At 45.2% G+C, this 21202-nt stretch overlaps 2 protein-coding genes across 4 annotated transcripts; one reads left to right on the top strand and one right to left on the bottom strand.

Moving 5' to 3' along the window:
* Window positions 1-416: 416 nt before the first annotated feature.
* Window positions 417-16538, bottom strand: SLC46A1 (solute carrier family 46 member 1). Of its 3 annotated transcripts, none has more exons than XM_071574902.1 (6): window positions 15837-16538; window positions 5035-7017; window positions 3778-4630; window positions 3301-3384; window positions 2123-2279; window positions 417-1574 (listed from the first exon to the last, which is right to left on the bottom strand). In XM_071574902.1, exons 2-6 carry the CDS (start codon window positions 5272-5274, stop codon window positions 1499-1501), a joined length of 1410 nt encoding a protein of 469 aa, XP_071431003.1. In that variant the 5' UTR covers window positions 5275-7017; window positions 15837-16538; the 3' UTR covers window positions 417-1498. The 3 variants fall into 3 exon arrangements, with proteins under 3 accessions (XP_071431003.1, XP_071431006.1, XP_071431004.1); XM_071574905.1 differs by lacking the exon at window positions 15837-16538 and adding an exon at window positions 7102-7365; XM_071574903.1 differs by lacking the exon at window positions 15837-16538 and having other exon boundaries at window positions 5035-7052.
* On the top strand, window positions 8441-20264 carry SLC13A2 (solute carrier family 13 member 2). Its single transcript, XM_071574901.1, has 12 exons — window positions 8441-8557; window positions 10854-10982; window positions 11371-11507; window positions 12548-12774; window positions 13599-13779; window positions 13970-14092; window positions 15099-15320; window positions 15418-15503; window positions 16066-16190; window positions 17751-17912; window positions 18830-18967; window positions 19709-20264. Exons 1-12 carry the CDS (start codon window positions 8456-8458, stop codon window positions 19838-19840), a joined length of 1764 nt encoding a protein of 587 aa, XP_071431002.1. The 5' UTR covers window positions 8441-8455; the 3' UTR covers window positions 19841-20264.
* The last annotated feature ends 938 nt before the right edge of the window (window positions 20265-21202 follow it).

The raw sequence follows: 21202 nt of genomic DNA on the forward strand, positions 1-21202 counted from the left end.
CATGAAACAAGTGGCATAACACCAAGTTCTTAAAGCCTCCCTGCTTCTCCACCTCCTGCTTCTCTATTCCCCAGTTCTCTTGTTTTTCCTCTCCCACAATCTCCTTTTATCCCAAACTCCTAATGGACAGGAACAAAGCTGTGTATAAGGATGCCACATTTCCTTCGTACTTAAGGACAGGTTTCAGATGAAGCACTCCTGCAAGCTTTACTCCAGTAGTCAGGAAAAACAAGTTTTGGCTCCTTGCAAGTCCCAAACCTGCATTTTTCCCGACTTGTGACTCTCACATACTCATTCTCCACAAGACAATCAAATTTCCACTGCTGCTTTTTTCTGCAAAGTCTTCAGTAAAGGACAAAAGATAAAGACAATGGAGAGAAGACCCAAGCAAGGCAAGGACAAACAACATCAACAGCTGTAGGAGAAATCTGTTGTTTTATGAATGATAAAAGAGAATGGAGGCTTTATTCATTCTGAAAATAACAGTAAAGACATTATTGCAGGTACTTGATCAGCGTGTGCAGTGCAGTGTACACAGAACTGCTGCTTTAAGGCACTTCAACGGAAATAGGATTGTGGCAATACAGGTAATACTTTGAAAGGAACAATTGTAAGCACCATGATATGGGGTTTGCTTGTTGGCACCAACAGATCCTGAGAGAGGCAGCAGAAGTGAGGTCACCAACACCAAATTGTGCCTTGGGGTCCCTTCCAAATCAGCATATATTGTATTTGCACTGTAGTATTCTCAGCTGATCTACTACTTCTCAAAAGCACCTTTGAGACCCTGGGCTGAGCTGCAGTCAGGCAGGACATGCCACTGGCACTCCTACAAACATTTCCTGAATTGAATCCTCTTCCTAGGATACCTCTAACTTGCAAAACTGATGCTGGTTCAGTCAAGGAGTATGGCAATAGCAGTTCTGTGCTAAACTACCCCTCTCCATAAGGATTTCTGTGGGAGTTTGGTCTGGCATGTGACATTTTTGCAGGGGTTTTATTGGCAACATGTTGATCCAGAGCACGGATCTTCCTCCTCAGCAGCACAGTGTTAGGTATCTCTGCTTCAGTGTGGCTCTGCAGGCTTCAGTCCGTGCCTCACCCATACCAAAAGCTCATTTGCTACACCCTGCAGCACTCAGAAGAGAACGTGTTTGGCAACTAAACCAAAAGTCAGTCCTCTCTCTCCACTAAAAGCATGTCACAGCCTTCTTCAAACCCCAAACCACTAACCAGCCGTGCAAATGGCCCACAATAGGTTGGTTGGCTTTGGGTCTCTTGGGTTTTCTCTGACAGATAAGCCAACACAATGTTCAGGAGGCATTCACATCTGCAAATCAAGTTTCTCCTGTAGTCAGAGTCATGATTTCCAACCATTTGGCATTTAAAAGTTACTAAGGACAAGAAGGGTGTCCATCCCACACTTATCTGTCCTTTGAGAGAAGAATAAAGAGCAGTCTTCAGGTGGACCCTGCTGTGCTGGCCAACTCCTTGTTGCTCAGTCTTTTGCAGGGGATGGGGCAGCATCTTGGAACGCATTGTAGTCATGTTTTGAGTCCCAGATTTCTATCCACCTAGGACAGAACAAACAGTTAGAGCCTTTGATGGCACACTAGGATGTTGCTGAATTAAGTAAGTTTTAAAGTTTCAAAGGAACAGAACAAAATGATCCTGCCAAGAAGCTGTTGCACTTCTACTGCAAATCCCAACACAGTCCCTCTCCCAGAACCTACCAGGGGTTTGTTTTCTATCACAACACAACTTGTGCTTTAATTATTAAAGAAATGACAGGAAGAGATACCGCTGAGAGAGCTCCATCTATTCCACAAAGGAGAACTTTTGAATTCAGCTCCAGATTTTGGATACCACTGTGGGTAGAGTGAAAGTCTGAAGCACTTTGAATACTGGCAGCTACATTACTTAGGCTGTATGTTTATCCCTAGGACTTGGATTTCAGAAGAAATTACCTGCACCTCTGTTTACTGGGTTAACAAACACCTTCTCAAGAACCCCAACTGAAAATACACCTTAAAAACTGTCTCTCCTAAGAAGAGTAAATAATATTTTCCATATGACATTTCATAGGTCCAGTGGCAAAGTTCAGAAATTTGAAGTCAGTTACCCAATGATGGCTGCTGGAATAAGAAGGATTATAGCCCCGAAGAGAAATGGGAATCCCCTCATGAAGTGCAGCGTGGCAGGGTAGAGAGAGTTGAACACTCCTGTGGCCACAAGGGAACACAGCCCTTGCACGCAGGCAACAGAAGCAAAGAGAGCACCTGGAAGGGAGAGATAAGAGATTAATGGTGAGATAGACAGGTGGTTAATGCCAGAAAATGGCTTTAACACAGCCCGTTCAGTGGAATTCTGTCAATCTTTCTAAGGGTTTGCATTTCCCATCAGAAAACTGGTGTGTGCCTACCAAGTGTGGCAAGCTGGGAAGCAGGGCTGGCCTGGCAGGTGAAACCTGTCCCACTTGTTTCTCTGCAGCCAGGACCATCTCACCAACCTGCAGAATTGGTATCACCAGAGCTGAGCAGGGGTATTACCTATCAGCTGGATTGTAAATGTTTCAGACTAGGGCTATATGGATCTGTTTACTGAGAAGCATATCTTATCACTTGTTAAACATTAAGTACAGCAGAAGACTGCAATTTATGGATTTAGCATCATAAATCTGGTGTCAAGTACATGCCACCTTCATTCTAAAATAAGAAACAGGAATTGTGCAAAATCCCCTATTGATCATTCCCACCTCTGCTGCCTCCTCCCTCTGCCTTAGGGACATTCCTATGCCGTGTTTCACAGCAAGTGCAAGATCTCCAAACACAATTCTGGATGAAAGGCAAATATGCTCCTCCTGCAGGTTATCCATGATCTTTCACCATGGTCAATGATACAACCCTCCATCAACATCTGGTTCTTCCCACTGTTACTGATCTACAGAGAAAAGTTATGGCCAGGAGAATCACTTTTCTCTTTGTTATATAACCCATTTTAACTCTTGCTCCTTGTAAATGTTTTGGAGATGAAGAGATGGATGAGTGAACTATTCCTGCAAATACTTCTCATCTTGCTTTTCTTCTCTTGTCCTCATCTTGAAAACACAGCAAGTCTAAATGAACTAATTACAATTATTGTGGGGGAAAAAAAGAGTTACCCTGGGCCTGAAGGTGAGGACAGGGACACAGGAGCCTAGAGGAGCCATGGAAGTCCTAACCTCCCCAAACAGTTTGGTTTCACTGTTACAAGAAGACAGTGTTTCAGGACCTGGCTTAGGCTCACCAGCTAACTCCTTACCTTGTTCTGCCTCGCTGACCAGTTTGGAGAGCTTGGATCTGATGACTGGCGTGGCTGCCATGGAAAGGAACAGAACCCCATAACCTGTGAGCAAGATACAGCACATTAAGGAAAGCTCAGCTGAAAAATAAAGTCTCTCAAGTCAGTCCCAGAAATCTGTAGCTGCAGGCAGCTTCTCCCTGCTATATTAGACCCAATTCACCCGAATCTCATAATGCACTTTAGTCTGTGTCTGCAGTGTAATACAGATCTGGGAAACCTAATATTGTAGGAACTATATGGATGCACTTTCAGCTGTAGTGTTTGGCCAACATTGCCATTAGCAAGACACAGCTTTGTTGATGCACAGGGTGAAAGAGGGGCAGAACTTCCTCCACTTGCTTGACTGCCCAAAAGCAGTGGATGCATCTGCCCTCCTGCTTCTAAAGCGTCGCTCCACTGAGCCTGAAATATAAGCATTTAAGAATTCAGCATCACCTGTAAACATCAGTGGTGTTGTGGTTGCAAGGGAAATCACAACCAGTCCAGCAATGTTGGAGATCAGTCCTATCTCTGCCACCCAGGTGTCTGCAAGGCAGAGCTGCAGCAGCCGCAGCCCCGCCAGGCTGCTCAGGTAAGCCAGGTAGTTGGCGGCAGAGCCGTACCCGATGAGGTCAGAAGCCCAGCAGAGAGGGAAGCCAAGCTCATACAAAACATAGAGGTCCTTGGATCCAAAATGCACTGTGACAAGAAGGAAAAAAGCCAGGGAGTAAAGAATGAGCTTCCACCTGGCGCTGGGGTGTTCCGGGGCCGTGTACAGCCTGTACACAGCCTTGTAGTGGCTGAGCGTGAACAGCCGGGCTGGTTTCCGCTGCCTCACTGACTCCCGAAGGCAGAGAGCGGCGTAGAGGGTGGCAGCCAGGCTGGCAGCGAAGGCGAGCCAGAAGGGGTTGACGTAGCCCTGTGCCCGGCGCCACTGGCCGCCGCCGATGCTGGCCACCATGCCCGCGGTGCCCAGGCAGGCCTCCAGCACGGCCACGCGGAACGTCCGCGCGCGCCGCTCGCTCGTGTCGGCCACGTAGGCGAAGCTGCTGGCCAGGATCAGGTTGTAGTCGCCCGTGAGGCCGCTCAGAATGCGCCCCAGGAGAAAGTAGGCGACGTGCAGCTCCAGGTACATGACGAGCAGGTAGGTGGCTGTCTGCAGGGCCAGGCCTGCCGTGGGCAGGATGAGCGCCGGGCGCCGGCCCACGCTGTCGCTCCACGGCCCCAGGAGGGTCACGGAGAAGAGACTGACGAAGAAGCCCCCCAGGTTGATGTAGAGGTTCCAGTGGGACACCAGGGCTTCCACCTCCTGCACGAGAAACAGGCGGTTGAGGACCCTCAACAGCACCGAGTGCCACCCTGGGCTCTTCACTTGCCCGGCCCTGCCCAGGCTCCCCTTGCCCTCAGGGCCGCCCTGTTCCTGCCGCTGCTCCCCTGTTCCTCCTGCCCTCCCGCTGTGCCCCTCTCCCCACACCTCTCCCCCTGTGCCCCCCTCCCCACACCCCTCTTCCTCTGCCCCTCTCCCCACATCCCTCTCTCCGTGCCCCTCTCCTCACACCCCTCTCCTCAGTGCCCCTCTCCTCACACCCCTCTCCCCCTTTCCCTCTCCCCGCACCCCTCTCCCCACACCCATCTTCCCCTGCCCCTCTCCCCCTTTCCCTCTCCCCCTTTCCCTCTCCCCACACCCCTCTCCCCCTTTCCCTCTCCCCGCACCTGTCGCAGCGGGTCGGCGCCAGCGCTGCTGTTCCCGCAGCCCGCGGAGCCGCTGCCGTTGTGTCCGTGGTATCCGCGCTCGGCGCCCAGGCGGTCCCACAGGTACTGCGTGGCGAGCGGGCCCTGCAGCCCCACGCACAGCGTGGCGAGGAACAGCAGCGGCTCCACCGCGGGCAGCGCCGGGCGGCGACCGGGGGGCTGCGGGGGCGCGGCGGGAGGAGGAGAGGGCTCTGCGGCCATGGCGGGCGGCGGCGGGGCCCGCTCGGGACGGGACGGGACAGACCGGGACAGACGGGCCCCGCTCCGCCCCGGCCGGGATGGGACAGACGGGCCCCGCTCAGGACAGGCCCCGCTCCGCCCGGGCCGGGCCCCGCTCCGCCCCGGGGTTCGCCCGGGGGATCCGCCGGCGCTGCCCCGCGCTGAGGCCGGCGCTGCAGCGCTCAGCCCCCCGTGTGTTTGTTTCGTGGAACTGCTGAGGTGGGAAAAGCGCTCTGGGGCTGTGGAGCCCAGTGTTAACCCAGTGTTAACCCGGCGTTATCCCAGCGTTATCCCGGCGTTATCCCGGCGTTATCCCAGCGTTATCCCGGCGTTATCCCAGCGTTAACCCGGCGTTAGCCCAGCGTTAACCCGGCGTTAGCCCAGCGTTAGCCCGGCGTTAACCCGGCGTTATCCCGGCGTTAGCCCAGCGTTATCCCGGCGCGGCCAAGGCCACCCCTACCGCGTGTCCCCGAGTGCCGCAGCCACAGGGCTGCTCAATCCCTGCAGGGACACTGATCCCACCACTGCCCTGGGCAGCTGTGCCGGGGCTGGGCAGCCCGCTCTGTGATGGAATTTTCTCTGATATCCAGTGTAAATCCCCATGACCTGGGTTCGTGCCGTTCCCTCCGGTTCTTTCCCTGGTGTCCAGAGAGAACAGCCCCTGCCCCTCCCGAGGAACCTGCAGACCGCAGTGAAGACTCTCCTTGGGCTCCTCCAGGCTGAACAAAACGAGTGACCTCAGCCACCCCTGGCGTATCTTCCCTGTAAGGTCTCCCCTGAGCCTCCCTTTCTCCAGGCTGAGCCCCTGCAGCTCCCTCAGCTGCTCCTCATCATGCTGGTGCTCCAGCCCCTTCCTCAGCTCTGTTCCCTCTCTGGACACGTTCCAGCCCCTCCGTGTCTCTCTTGTCATGAGGGGCCCAAAACTGAATCAGGATTCAAGGTCCGGCCCCAGCAGTGCCCAGCACAGAGGGCACTTCCCTGGTCCTGCTGGCCACGCTGGTGCTGGTACAAGCCAGGCTGCCCTTGGCCACCTGGGCACACACCAGCTCATGTTCTGCTGTCAACCAGCACCCTCAGGTCCCTTCCTACTGGGCTGCTTCCCAAACACTCTGCCCCAAGCCTGATGGTTGAAGAAATTTAAATGTAAACCCTGTTTTTCATTTCTCCAAACAAAGCAAAAATCAACATTTTAAATGCAGTAGGATCTCTGCAATGTTGCAGTTAGCAATATGTGATCTCTTAACTCACAGCACATTAGAAAATACTTTTTTTTATAAAAAACAAAATAACTTATAAACCTAGTTAATAAAAGTCTTTGGCTGTGCTGTTTGGTTTCCTGTGAGGTTTCCTCTGCCTCAAAGAGCAGATCAGTAAGCAATGACCAAAGGTGCTCTTTAAATTCAAAGCACACGATTCAGAGTATTAGATTAACCCATTTATATAAACTCTTCCAAAGTGATGTAAATTGGCATCGCTCCTTTGACACCAGCATGGACTGTTAATGGCCCACAGGCAAAGCTCAGACAAGACAAACCATTCATTTTGCACTAACACTCTTCCAGAGCTCAGTTTGAGCATCTTTGCGAGTATCGTGACTCACGTGACAGAGGGAACCATCGCTGTGGACGTGTTGCTTCTGAAGAACAGGCACAATTCATCAGCTGAGAGCCTTCCACGTGGCTTCTTACACTCCATAGGCGAGGCTGCTGCTGGAGGCCAACCTTCCTGTTACAGAGATGCAAAAATGATGCATTCTTTCAGATTTTCATTGCAACCTTAGGGCATGAGAGAAAAAAGAGAAAAAAATACCTTGCTGTTGGCAGATTCCATCACTACACCTGTTCAGACACTAATTAAACATTAAATGGATGCAAAATGTTGGGGGAAATAATTAATTTGGAAGTTCTTTCTCATTCTTTTTGTACAGAGGATGAAACAAGCTCTGTTTGTTGTGAGCAATATGCCCAAGTCGAGCCTTCAGAGCTGTGAGTTTGCAGCTCTGGCAACTGAAACCCCACTGGTTTTCCATCATAAGCACGTTGTTGAAAGAAAACAAGCCCTGGCAGAAAAGGGATGAGAGGGAGAAACAGCAGAAGCTTTTTGTGGAGCTGACACCACATGACCTAATGTCTGTGCTTCCCTTTTTCTTTCTCTGCTTGAGTAAGCTATAAACAGTGCCAAGACAATTTATACCAATAAAATGGAAATGTTATCATCATTAGCTGAGGGATGTGCTTGTATGATCTACCAAATAAAGCCATCAAAGTGACATTAACAAGACACTCCCTTTGGAATTATAAAGTTTAGTTTCATTCCTGCCTATTTACAGACTCAAGTAATTCACAGCTTGTATTTTGGAGGTTTCCTGCAACTGGGACAAGAATTGCTGATGATTTCCCTGTAGCACCTTTTTTTCTTTACTCGTTTTTTTGCCTCCAATACACCCTGCAAGTTCCCAAAGCTGTGCCTATAAACATGCTGGAGCTGAAAGGTGAAAAAAAAAGCCAAGTGTCTGCAAAGTGATGCCCTGTAGCCAACTTTTCCCCAATCCACTAAGATCTGAGGTAAGGCCTGTCAGTCCCTCTCTGTGGGGGAACTTGGTGTAGCACCTGGTGACAGGAGCTCTGCCCAGTGGATTTTGCTACTCAAAGTGAATTTCTTAGTGAACACAATGATGTTTATATAACATTTCCCATCGTTGTTTCTAATCCCTGTATTTGAGCATTACAGATGCAGATGTGGTTTTCAGTGCTCTACATACTTTTTAAACAATTTTCAGCCCATTTTGGAGGGAGCAGTTTCTCTTTTTTATAGGAGGAATAACAATACCTAGTCAAACATGGCATTGTTAAAGACAAAACCATTATTATGTAAAAAAATAAAAGCTATGTCATTTCAGGTTGCTTTTAATAAATTTCCTTGGTCTACAAAGAGTTAATTCTGTCCTGGATTTACCACCTTTTGGGAAGATTGTCTTACGAAAGTTCCTGGTCTGACACTCTTTGGCTGTCCCCTCCCTTCTTTGTTCTCTTCCTTCTTTCTCCGATTACAGTTCCAAAAACAACACCCAATCTCCCGAGGTCAATGGTTAATATTCCCCAGTGTTTATATAGTCCCCAGCAGCAGACCCGGGGCCTTTCAGCACTGGGCCAGCTCCAGCACCATGCCTGGCATCTTGGAGATCATCCTGGCCTTCAGGAAATACCTCATCATAATCTTGGTTCCCCTGCTCTCTCTTGCTCTGCCTCTGGCTGTGCCTACCAAGGTAAGAACTTCAATTTAAAAGCCAAATCTCCACACCTCAGAGCTGCTCCTTTTAAGTGACAGAGCAAACAGACCACACAGATTCTTTCTCGGAGAGCCTTAATTTATTGCTTGAAGATCTCTTTTGTTTTTCCTGATCCGACACCTACAGATATTGGGGTGATACAAAAGCAATGATGGACAAACAGATACATCTGTGATTGCATCTTCTAGAAGAACATTCAGTGACATGATTTGTGACTTTTGCTTTGCATCTGACTGATTTAGCAAAGGACTTTCTATGCTGAAGATTATACATGTGAACCTAAGTTACAATCAAAGGTTCAGTTTTCATTCCCCTTCAGATTCTCTAACAGTATCCAGTCCATGTCTTCTTTAACTTTTTCTCTCATCACTGCCAGGTAGAAGAGGCATTTTTCTTGGTCAGATAGATGAGACATTCTGACATATAAGGAAAAATAGTATGTATTTCACTCTTGTTTTAGCATATCTCTGTAAGAATCTTCCCAAACAAGGATTTTAAATTTAAAATATCAAGTTTTGGAAGACACCTTGCTTGGGGTTCCTTCAGAAAGAGTAAACTACAAGGAGTGGCTGGTAGTGGGGCAGGTATTTCTGGGACATTGATCATTGATCACTGAAACAGCTCTGTGAGCTGGCAGCCTGCCAGCCTTCTGCTGCTGCTTCTTTCTGGCACTCCTAATCTCTTCATGCAGAAATATCTAATCTCTGGCCTTCAGGTCTCTTATTGCACTCCCACTATCTTGAAATAGCTCGTCCTGATCTACCTCTCCTGTCACTTCCCTTCAGAAGTTGTAGCTCTTTCCTCTGGTCTCTGCCTGTGCCTGTTACCTGGTCCCTGTTGACTCCCAGTTTATAGTCTCCTTCTCCAAGCTTCTTTCTCATTTCACTCACTTTTCCCTGCCCGTCCCAAAGTTCTTTCTTCCTCACAGCTCCGTTTGTGAGTGTTCCCAGAGACTCTGGGGCTCTGACCAGAGGGTTGTGAGTGTGAACAACAGAGTGGCACTGGCTGGAGGTGCAGTGTGGTAACTGCTCAGGTGTGGCCCCTTATTCCCTCAGTATGCAAAGAAAAGGGATTAAATTATTACTTAAAAGCTTACTAGAAAGAAAAACAGAAACAGTGCTTTCTTTTGCTAGTTAACATTCCATAGGCAAAAGAGTTACTGAAGGGAAAAGTGATCTGGATCAGAAGACTTCTAAGAAGCCAGAGATTTTATTTTAATTATTTTTTTCTGCCTCGAGGCCAGAAGTTCAAACTCACTTGCTGGAGGCATTGTTGCATACAGTAAGTCCGTGGTGTTACCTGTGGAATGATTTGGCAGTCTTGGCTCAATTCCTCTTTGAAAATTACTTTCTCTGGTTTCTATGTAGTCAGCAACAACATGAAAATTAAAATGTTCTGGACTTTCCCCTTTGAAATCTCTAAGAAGACTTTTTGGGTTAGAACTGTGCACCGTGGCACTGCTGAGCAGGAAAAGCTGGTGCCTTCACACGCAGCAATGTGAGCAGGCAGGAATTCCACATTTTTCTATTCTGTTGAGCTATTAACCTGCCCTATAATGACATAGCACTGGACACCAAACTATTATAATTGAGAGCAAACAATGATAAAAATTTTGCTTAAAGGCAGACAAATGTCCTTACAGGAACACTGACTTTGTGAAAAGGATCATACTTTCATCAAACAAACAAGTCAGTGAAAGCTGAAATGACCTATGGCCAGTCTGTCAGTGAGGCTTTCAAAGTCTCTGCCAAGCTAAAAATCCACTGAAAAATTGTAAAAGTATTTATAGTACAAGGAATTCAGGCTATTGAAATTAACTGGGGTTCACCTGTGCCATATCCTGGAACACATGGAGAAAAAGGTGAAGCACCTTTGACTGGATCATAACTATCTCTGCAACTCAAAGAACATAAATACAGAGTATAACACCATCAGCACCTTAATCAAGAATCAGCACCTTAATCAGCACTCTAATCAAGAATCCTGTGCAGTGACTCCCAGTCCCTTATCATGAAAGGTTCAAAGTCACCCCTTTGTTTCTTTTCCTAAGTAACTATTTTTATTCCCCCTATTTTTCACATTCATCATTTTTAACTCGGAGTTCTGATAAGGTTGTTGAACAGTTTGTCATTTGGTTAGAATCTGCATAGGTCAGAGGATAGATGGGAGAGGACAGGAAATCACCTATTCTCTAATCCCTTAATCAGGCATTGCCTCCTGGAAGCGTGTACAGTGTGTTCTGATCCCGTGTTCTCCTCCCTCTTGCCCCCAGGAGGCAGAATGTGGGTACGTTATCATAGTGATGGCACTTTTCTGGTGCACAGAAGCCCTGCCATTGTCTGTCACAGCTCTGCTGCCTGTCCTGCTGTTCCCACTCATGAATATCATGGATTCAACAACAGTAAGAGATCTTACTCCATATGTATTCACTGGGCATCTTCTCTAATTCTGGGTTTATTTCCCGCCTTATTATTGTTGATAACAACAACAACAACATATCATTAGTAGTATTAGTAGAATTAATATTAGTGTTATTACTACTATTGCTGCTGCTATTCCTACTCCACTGTTGTTACACAGGGAATTTGCTGTCTTCACTGTGGAATAGAACTTGCACAGGCCCAGACTGAGCTCTGGGTGGAGCTGCTAATCTGAAATCAAAGCAATTTCACTGTTCAGTTGCAATCCGTATTTACTCCTTGCTGATATCTTCAGAACAACCTCCTTCAGAAAGTAACTTCTCCCTTGGCTTCTTGTGACAGTTTCCTCTCCCTTGTTCCACGTTCCAGGTGTGTCAGGAATATTTAAAGGACTCCAACATGCTTTTTATCGGGGGCCTGCTGATGGCCATTGCCATTGAGAACTGGCACCTGCACAAGCGTGTGGCTCTGCGTGTCCTGCTCATCACTGGGGTCAGACCAGCCCTGTGAGTACCACTCAGGAAAACACCACGAGGTAAAGGGTGTTAGTTCCCATCTCCTGTGTGAATCTGCAAACCATACCCTGCAAATGCTTTCCTGCAGTCCAGGGGAGTTAGTGCCTGAGCAAGCCTTGCAAATGGGGATCCTTTGATGTGCTACAGGCCTGGTGTGTCTTCTTTGGAATTCCAAATGACTTTAGGTGGAGAAATAGCAACAAGAGAGTCAATTCTGGAAAGACACAGCTCCAGACAGCCAGGGAAGAGCACAGCTGAAACACTGAAAACATGGAATCTCTGCCTGCTACACTGATTGCCAAGAGAAGAGAAAACATGAGGATGCTTGTTTTGAAAACAACAAATGTTTTCCAGACTAGAACCCTGAGCTATGCAGAGGCTACATCACCCTATTTAATCTGTCTTAGCTGATAACAAGAGGGAATACCAAAAGAAATTACAAAGCAATAGAACAAAAATGCATACAAGATAAACCCTTTTTCATCTCATATATAATCTACCTCTCATCTAAAGAATAATTTTGAGACAAATCACAGAGTAGTACTGAAATGAGGATTAGAATTTTAGATGAGTAAGAAAAGAATGTTAAATAATAGAGGTGGGACAAAATTACAGAAAAATAGAGATCCTCATCCTTATGGCTTAAACTGATTGCCATTTGGGATTAAGTTCAGCTTGCAATTCTTGTTTAAAATGTATTATCATGTATTAGTATGTTATTGAGATGGCATGCCTTCCTTGGAAGCATGCAGAATAAGCAGGATCTGACTAGATAAACTGCTTGCCCCAGGCTACCAGCTTCCACTTTCCTAGTCATAAGAATGTAAAAAATTGGTTGAAATTACGAAAAAGAAAAATTAATGTTAAATCTCACCGTGTTGTTCACAAAGCAGCCCAGGGTAAGAGGAAGTGCTGGGTGGGAATTGCTGAGCATTTTCCAAACCCAACATTTGTAGTCGAATCTTTGTGACAAAAATAGAGCATTGCAGTGCTGAGTTTTGACCCAGCCTTTCCAAACCTTCTCATTCCAGACTGCTCATGGGTTTCATGGTTGTGACTGCCTTCCTGTCGATGTGGATCAGCAACACAGCCACCACTGCCATGATGGTCCCCATAGCACAGGCAGTGCTGGAGCAGTTGCACAGGTCAGAACTGGAGTCCAGCCCTGCTGACCAAGCATCTGAGAACATCAACAAAGCCTTTGAACTGCAGGAAGAGTCAGCCCCACCTGTTAACTCCAAAGAAACAGAGGAAAAAGGTGAGTGTGTTATGGGTGGTTTTCTCTTTGGGGTGATGGAGCATGGCCTGATGCCTTCATCACTGTCATAAGGGTTGCCAGTAAATTCTAAAAGAAGGACATACCTAAAGCATCCTGACTACACCACACAGCACTGCTGAGGCTCTTCCATGAACCACCACAAAACCACCATAAGATCTACTGACTTGACTGAAGTTAGAAATAGATAAAAAATACGAAGAGATAACTAATGAATAAACCAACAAAAAGAATGAATTCTCCATTAGCTGAAGCCTTTACATTAGGCTTGATATTTCCCTGTATATTTATGTTTGTTCAATTATTGTCTACAGTGTAACATCAGATAATGTGGAATTCCCAAGGGAAAATTCGTGGCTTATTTCAAGTCCAAAGGGTAGGGATTAAAATCATTTTTCTAATCCGAAACTACATGATCAAACAATATCTCTTTACCAGCTGTCTTGCCCTCTCCTCATGTTTGCAATGACTCCAGTGTTTCTGAATGTAAGTCCCAGTGCCAGCACTCAGTGCTGGTACAGAATGAGTTCCCTTCAGCCCAGCTCCTCTGGCTCTGTTGTAGCTCCCTGAATTTTTACCTCTCTCCCCTCCATATGCAATTCAGACATTGCCCTAGTTCACCAAGAAGTGTCAGCAAAATGGGCAGAAGATCAAAGAATTAATGATGCCAGCCTTAAAATGAGGAAATCTGGTTCCTTCAGTTTTGAGTCCATTGTGTCCTAGCCTTGAAATGCTGAGCTGTGCAGGCATGATACCTTTTCCTTTCCAACATAGCTTCTGCATCTCTTTTGTTTCTTGGGATCCAGGTAGTACCCACAGCCTGACAATTGAGGAAGACAGAAAGAGAAATGAAGCTCTGCTAGAGGAGAAACACAAGAAACTCTGCAAGGGAATGTCTCTCTGTATTTGTTACTCAGCCAGTATTGGAGGGATCGCAACTCTGACTGGGACAACACCAAATCTGGTACTGCAGGGACAAGTTAATGAGTAAGTGGTTGAAGGTGGGGTCACATACCCACCAAACAGCATCATTCTGTACAGCTGATGTCCAGGCAGCACAGAGAAGGAAAAGCAATTTGGTAACTTCACTGGGAAGTGAGCTCCTCTCCTTAATGGGCCTCCCAGTACTCAGAAGAGAGTGGAATTTTGGATGCTAACAGCCACCTGCATTTTACAGGCACTATCCTGATAGTGGTGGTATCATCAACTTTGCCTCCTGGTTCTCCTTTGCCTTCCCCACCATGGTTGTGTTACTGATTTTGGCATGGATTTGGCTACAGATCTTGTACCTGGGCTTTAAGTGAGTACCCTTCACCCTCTGCAACCCAACTGATGGGCCTGTGATCAAGGACTCGTGGCACAAGTGTAACGTTGACACAAGTGATCCTTTTACTGCTGGGGAAAGTCACACAGCAAGTGACAAACTCCTCACACAGAGCAGAGACAAGAAGAGCAGCACACTCAGTGTCTGTTAAAATACTGCAACTTTTTCTCTGAGGAATCTGATCAAATCCCAGCCAAATGTACTCTGTAAATGAAAAGAGGAAGTTCTAACAGCATATGACCTGTTCTGTGGCATTGCTGTCATGTCCTAAGAGATTGCTGTGCTTCAAAGCAGGACATTGATTTCCACATGGAGCTGGTAAATGCTTTGTAAGGAGAGCTACTTCACACCTAAAGGATTAGTATTGTGCTAGTTCCAATGCCACTCACTCTGAGTAACCAGCTTACATTACCCACCTGTTTAATACTTGGCCTATCACGTGTTCATTATGCCCAACCTCCCTTATTTTACATGAAAAAAGTGCTGTAACACCTGAAATGGTACATTCATCTTCAAATTCCTCCTTTAAAATTCTTATTTTCTGTCATTTTCAAAAGCTTGGCAACTTTTTACCTTGTAGTGATCATATGGACTTGTCAGTCAGACTAACATTGTCCTGGTCTAGTGGAAGGTGTTCCTGCCCTTGGCAAGGGCTTGGAATGAGATGGTCTTCAAGGTCCCTTCCAATCTAAACCATTCTGTGATTCCATAGTCTTTTTCCCCATGTGCTCAGATAGCACATTTTTTTAGTGTTTAAAGCATGAGTTTTTAGGGGCAGGAAACTTCTTTCTGACCATCTTGGCAAGCTGTGGTAGAATGCAGTTAGTACCCACCATGGCTGCTGGTGCTATGATTATTATAATATATTTCATTTCAATATTCATATATCTAAAAGACATTATGACTAAAAATGAAATTTGAATTCTTAACTCTGAGGGTATCTGGCAAATTTCTGTGAGATTTCTTGTCCATTTTCTTCCAGTTTTAAGGAGAATTTTGGTTGTGCTGCAAATCCCTCTGTCAAGGCTAAGGAGAAACAGGCCTTTGCCATCATCAAGGAAGAGAGCAGGAAGTTGGGCAGAATGAAATTTCCAGAAATAGCAGTTTTGATCCTCTTTTTACTCCTGGTACTGCTCTGGTTTACAAGAGAACCTGGGTTCATACCAGGCTGGGCAACAGTTCTTTTCAACAAAAATAATACAAGGTACTACCACTTCTCCTCACTTTCAATAAAGTGAAGTATGCTGGATTTTATAAAAATGAAAACGTAGCTGACTAAATCTCTGACTGCTCTGTTGCAGCTATGTTACTGATGCTACAGTTGCCATCTTCATTTCAATTTTGTTATTCATCATCCCTTCTGGCTTTTCCAACAATGCACAAACAGGTGAGTTAACTGAAGCATCAAAAATCAACTGTCAGAATAGGTATGGGAAACTTTACATTTGAGATTTACAAAGGAAATTTCAAATATTAAATAAGGTTTCGAACTGCTCTTCTGGCATAGTAGAGCTTTGTGTTTAGGTCAGCAAGGCAAGCATTCCACAAAGGTTCTCTGCTTCTCATCATTTAACTAAGTAGGAAACTCTTATCCCAGCACTTCCTGCCTCTAGTATACACATATGTAAAAACTTCTGAGGCTGGAATCTTCAGGAGAGAACATATGACTTGACAAAAACACACAGAGCTCTGCAGGTATGTTGTAACATTTTTAGCTTACCTGTGCTTGCATTCTGCTGTGCTTTTGGAAGCAGCTATGGATCATTCATCAGTGGGTTTGCAGGTCAAGTTTTAAAACCATAGTTGGTGAGGCTTTTAGCATTTGCTTCCAGAGATAATTCCAGGTCTTGCTGACAGAAGGGTTTTCTGATGTTCAGACTAAACTCACATTCCACTCAGAAGTTCTCCTTTTTTTGAAGAATGGCTTACAAAATCTTTTTGGATTTCAGGTGACAACAGGTCGAAGTTCCGAGCACCTCCACCTCTCCTGAACTGGGAAGTCGTTCACCAGAAAATGCCATGGAACATCGTGTTTCTGCTGGGAGGTGGCTTTGCCTTGGCCAAAGGCAGTGAGGTAACATTCCTCGGCTGGCCTGGGATTTGTCTCCTCCTGGGTGTTTTCCACCTTGCTCGTCCTGCTGTCCCAGGACACCAGAGGGCACACTGGGAGCATCAAATGTGCCTTTCCTCAGCTGCTGGCAGAGGGACAGAGCTCACCATCCTCGGGAGGAGTCCTGTGATTACAGCAAATCCTGTTACCTGTGTAATGGGATGGTACTGCCAATCAGGGCAACATGGTTAACTGTGTTTCTGGAGAAGTGGGTGATTAAGAAACTACCCCAGCACATTAAAGGTTCTCTTAAGTAAAATTGAATTGATGTGGCAAGTATGAGGAGATAAGGTACCCAGGATGGGTCTCCAAACTATTTCAAACAAATTACTTATGGAAACAGGACTTAAATTAAACTACTAGAAGAGAAATGTAGAGCTTGCTAAAGAACCTTCAAGAACAGATAAAAGCATTTGGGTGTCAGACTGAAGGATGTGCTGCTCTACTCCTGCAGGAATCTGCCAGGAGCCCAATGCTACATGTTATTTTTCAGTAATGATTTAAGTGGTGGAGCAGAAATTAATTCATTACAAATACAGACAATAAAGAAACTGGGGAAGACTTCAAGTGCCTGGAAATACTAATTTAGAATTCAAAGATCAAAATTAACTATAAAAGTGTTTCTAGAAAACAAGGATGCAGCTTAGTTTGGGAAACAGGAAGAAATAATCAAGTATCAGAAATGTGGAAATGACAGGTTAAGTTTTGAAGCTGCTCATACACCTTGTCCTGGTCAGTATTTTTATATTGCTACTGAAAAAAAAGCAAACAACTGGAAACTATTGGTAGTTTAATCATACCTAAGACATGCAAAATATAATCCTTCCAGTAAGGACTAAGGCCTCAGGTACAGTAATTTGTGCAGTTTTGGCTATCAGTCTTCAACAACACATGGCTGTGTGAAGAAAGTTTAGAGGAAGGCAGTAAGAATGGGAAACGTTTGTAAAGGGAAAGATTTAAGAAATTACATTATTTTATTCTAGAATAAGTCATCAAATGCATAAAAGCTGCTGCAGAAAGCCCAGAATGACAGGGAAGATGCTGGTACTTTCCATTGACTGAGAAGAATGGAGGGTGTGTAAAGCTTCAGATAGTTCTCAAGATCTCAAACAATGTGATGAAATCACATTAAATCACTAGAATGTCTGCTAAGATATATTGAAAGTATTTTAGAAAATGATTTCAAAGATATTTGTTTATATTTAAAAAAACCCCAAATATTGATCATGTGCAACTAATGATCTGAACAGAGAAATAATTATTTTCTATCACTAAGGTCCTATAAATGTAGTATCTTCTTCTTTCAAATTCTGTGGAAGGGAAATTACATTCATTTTAGTTTAGCCTACCAAATGGTCCTGTCCATGCCCACTGGCTCTCACATGTTTTTCTACAGAGAGCAGTTTGTAGAAGAACTGCTATGAGAAGGAAAGGTCAAACTGACATGAGAACTGTAACTGGACTGCAATGTGGTTGTTTCCTCTCCAACCTACTGTCCTGACAGCCCTCTCTCCTCTGCTACAGAAATCTGGTCTGTCTGCATGGTTAGGGACCAAACTGACCCCTCTGCAGAACATCCCTCACCCTGCCATTGCCCTCCTTCTGTGTCTCCTCATTGCCACCTTCACTGAGTGCACCAGCAACGTGGCCACCACCACCCTCTTCCTCCCTATTCTGGCTTCAATGGTAAGTTCAGGATCTCAAAATGTTCTTATAAGAACAGTGTTCAACTCTTCTCCAAGCATAATCTGCCCAGTTGTCAAAACTGACTGGCTGCCACAGCCAAGCACTGGTTTGTGTGTCCAGTCAGGGGCACAGGACTTAAAACATACAGCTATGTATGTGTGTGCATATATGTGCATATAAATACACTGTGCTTAGTTCCACCTTCCTGAAATCATTGCTGGTCAGAAGTAAAGGGATTAAATTCACTGGCATATTAGACTTTGCCTTCTGGCCTAAACAACCCCATGAGGTCACTGCCAGCTGTACTTGTTTTTTCCAATTTGTTCTGCATGGAGACAGCAACAGCAGCAGCACTTGCTCCCCACAGCTTTCCATTACTGTATTTCACTCCAGCCACTGGCCTTCCACAAGTCTCTGAAGGTGATAGCATGACCTAATTCAGGCTTTCTGCATTTCCACAGGAGATTCTTGTTGCTGGGGTGGACATAGTTCTGCACTGTGAAAAGCTGATTCCAGATAAAAACTGGAATAAGCTCCTCCAAAATCTTTTTGCATAGGCCAGAGACTCCAGCAAACTCCTACACTGATCCACTTACCTTCAGAGCTTGGGCTGCCCTGTCTCCTCTGATCATTTAATTCTGTTCTTAACCAGTTTGAAGCCACTCTCTGTTTTTTTCAAGGGTTTAGAGTTGAACACAACCATTATCATCCATTTATACAGCAGCATCAGGAACACAAAGCACTGACCACAAAATCAATCCTTGCATTTGCTGCATAAAGACATGGGCAAGAAGTGCCTAAAGCAGCACCAGAGTATGAGTGGCTGCAGGTTTCTGCCATGGACAAATACCATCAGTTTTCTGCCAAATGATTTTTGTGTATCAAACCCATAATCTTTGCTCTCCCTCCCTGCACAGGCTGAAGCAATTTGCCTTCACCCCCTCTATGTGATGCTGCCCTGCACTCTTGCTGCATCCCTGGCATTCATGCTCCCAGTGGCCACTCCTCCCAACGCCATTGTCTTCTCATATGGACAGCTCAGGGTTATTGATATGGTGAGAAAAACCAGGCTCTTTTCAGAATTTTCACCTCTACATTTGATCTTTCCTTTTTCTAATATTGGTTCTTCTTGTAAGAGTGTTAGAAAACTCACTTTGCTCAGCTGATGTCAAACAGAAAGAAGACACATGTGTGCACTAATAAAGGCTCACACTGACTCAAACATACCCTGAGAGCCTTGAGAAGATGCTGTTGAGCTTCTGAAGACCAGCCAAGGCCTCTGGAAGATTTTCCAGTAAGAGCTGCCAGTGAGAAATGGCAATGTCCAACTGCTTGGAAAGCCCAAATGTAGAGCACAGGGGTGTCAGAGAGCCTTGTCATCTGGGAAGTCCTTCTGCAGGGATGGGGAACAGCCTGACACATCTCCTGGGGCTGCCCTGATGCTCTGAGAAATCACTGTGTTAAAGAAAGAAGGACAAGGATGCCCTGTCTCCTGACAACTTTCTAAGAACAAAGCCACAGTAACATTAGGGATAAAGGCCAGGTCAGAAGAGAAAGTCCTACATAAGTGGATTAAAAGGATTTCAGGACTTCTACTTAAAGAGTTTTATGCAATGGAAACTCATTTTGCCCCTAATAAAAATTATATTTGTGAGGAAAACATATTTTGATGGAGTTCTCATGGTGCTGTAAAAAAAACCCAAAGAGAAAGAATATCCATGCAAACAATCCTAACCAGCAAGGAAGGGAAAAAATGCTCAGTTCGAGTAACAATGCTTCTTTTTTTTTAATTCTAGGCCAAAGCTGGATTTGTCCTCAACATTCTGGGAGTTCTGACAATAAATCTTGCCATCAACACCTGGGGTTCATCTTTGTTCCAGCTGCACACTTTCCCATCTTGGGCAAACAAGACAGGCACATGCCTGTGATGTGGAGAGGCAAAGGAACCAAAGACTGTTTCTGCTGGAGCTGCAGAGAGAACAGGCCTCTCATCCCCACCAGTTTTGCCAAGGCAGTGGTTGAGACAGGCCTGTCCAGGGGAAAAGGACAAGCCACCTGCAAGCAAACCCATTCTGTTCATACAGCAGCCACGTTGCCCAGCAGTGCTGTTTGGCTGGCAATTTTGTCACCCAGCTGGAAGACAAGTAACCTCTGGCTTTTCAGCTGGCCCAGGAACCTTTAGGTTTTCTGTCTCTCAGGGGTATTTTCCTCAAGTGCTTTTTCACTCCACGTATAAAGTCCGAAATCTGCAGTGAGAAAAAAGAGAGGTGTATATATATATATATATACAAAAGGAAGGAGAGAGACTCTGTGTTCCTAATTTCATGCATAGATCTGTGTATTGTCACAGCTGACAAGACTATTCATTTGTACATGTGTATATGTTCAAACTGTACATGATTGTTATATACTCCATGGGCATTGACAGCATTACAGACAAATCATGTACTGTCAACCCCTTCTATTACTTTGAAATATATTTATTTGCAGTCCCCTTGTTGTGAATGTAAAAGACAATTTTTCCCCCCCAGAACATCTGCCCTGTTGTTATTTATATAAGATTACAGCCTGCAAGGTCATGATAGGACCAGAATTATTCCCTTGAGGAGAGAATCCCCATGTCCTAAAATACACATGATTGAATTAAATATTTTTTTAATGTACCCCTGTGTTCTGGGTAATTTTTAATTAGTTATCCCTACTTCTGTCTTCCATGTATCAACTGTTTGTCTGTTTGCTTATTTAAAATAGCTTTATATAACCAGAGAAATCAGCATAATTGATTTTCTTTTATCTTTAAAGTAGCAAATACTTTATTGTTATTGAGAGTCCAGTTTTCTTGGAATGGCCAACCCAAGATTTTCCTCTTAAAAGGCTTGTAATCCTGTTAAATATTTAATCTCTATTGTGCTGGACCTGACTTTGAGTAGCACATAACTCCTAATAACCAAACTGGCACAGATAGTGGAACCTCCAAAGACACTTGGCCAAAACACTCTGTTAGTAGCACAGCTGAGGTTGCCCTCGGATGGACACGTGCCCCTGAGGTCTGCACTGAGGTCTTTGTTCTGTTGCTGTCTAAATTTTGTACAGAGTGGGTTGCATTTCTGAAATCCCACTCTGGTGGGATCCCCAGACTGGTTCCATGAAAATGAACACGAGGGAATTTCACTCTAAAATAGTGTGTGCTCTTCAAAATCTTTCCTCTTTCTTTCTCTCTCCTAATTATTAGGAACAAGGACAGTGTGCAGAGACACTTGGCTTACAAACTGCCAGAATTCACTGACCTG

This window comes from Pithys albifrons, chromosome 21, assembly GCF_047495875.1.
Source record: "Pithys albifrons albifrons isolate INPA30051 chromosome 21, PitAlb_v1, whole genome shotgun sequence".
NCBI lineage: Eukaryota > Metazoa > Chordata > Aves > Passeriformes > Thamnophilidae > Pithys > Pithys albifrons.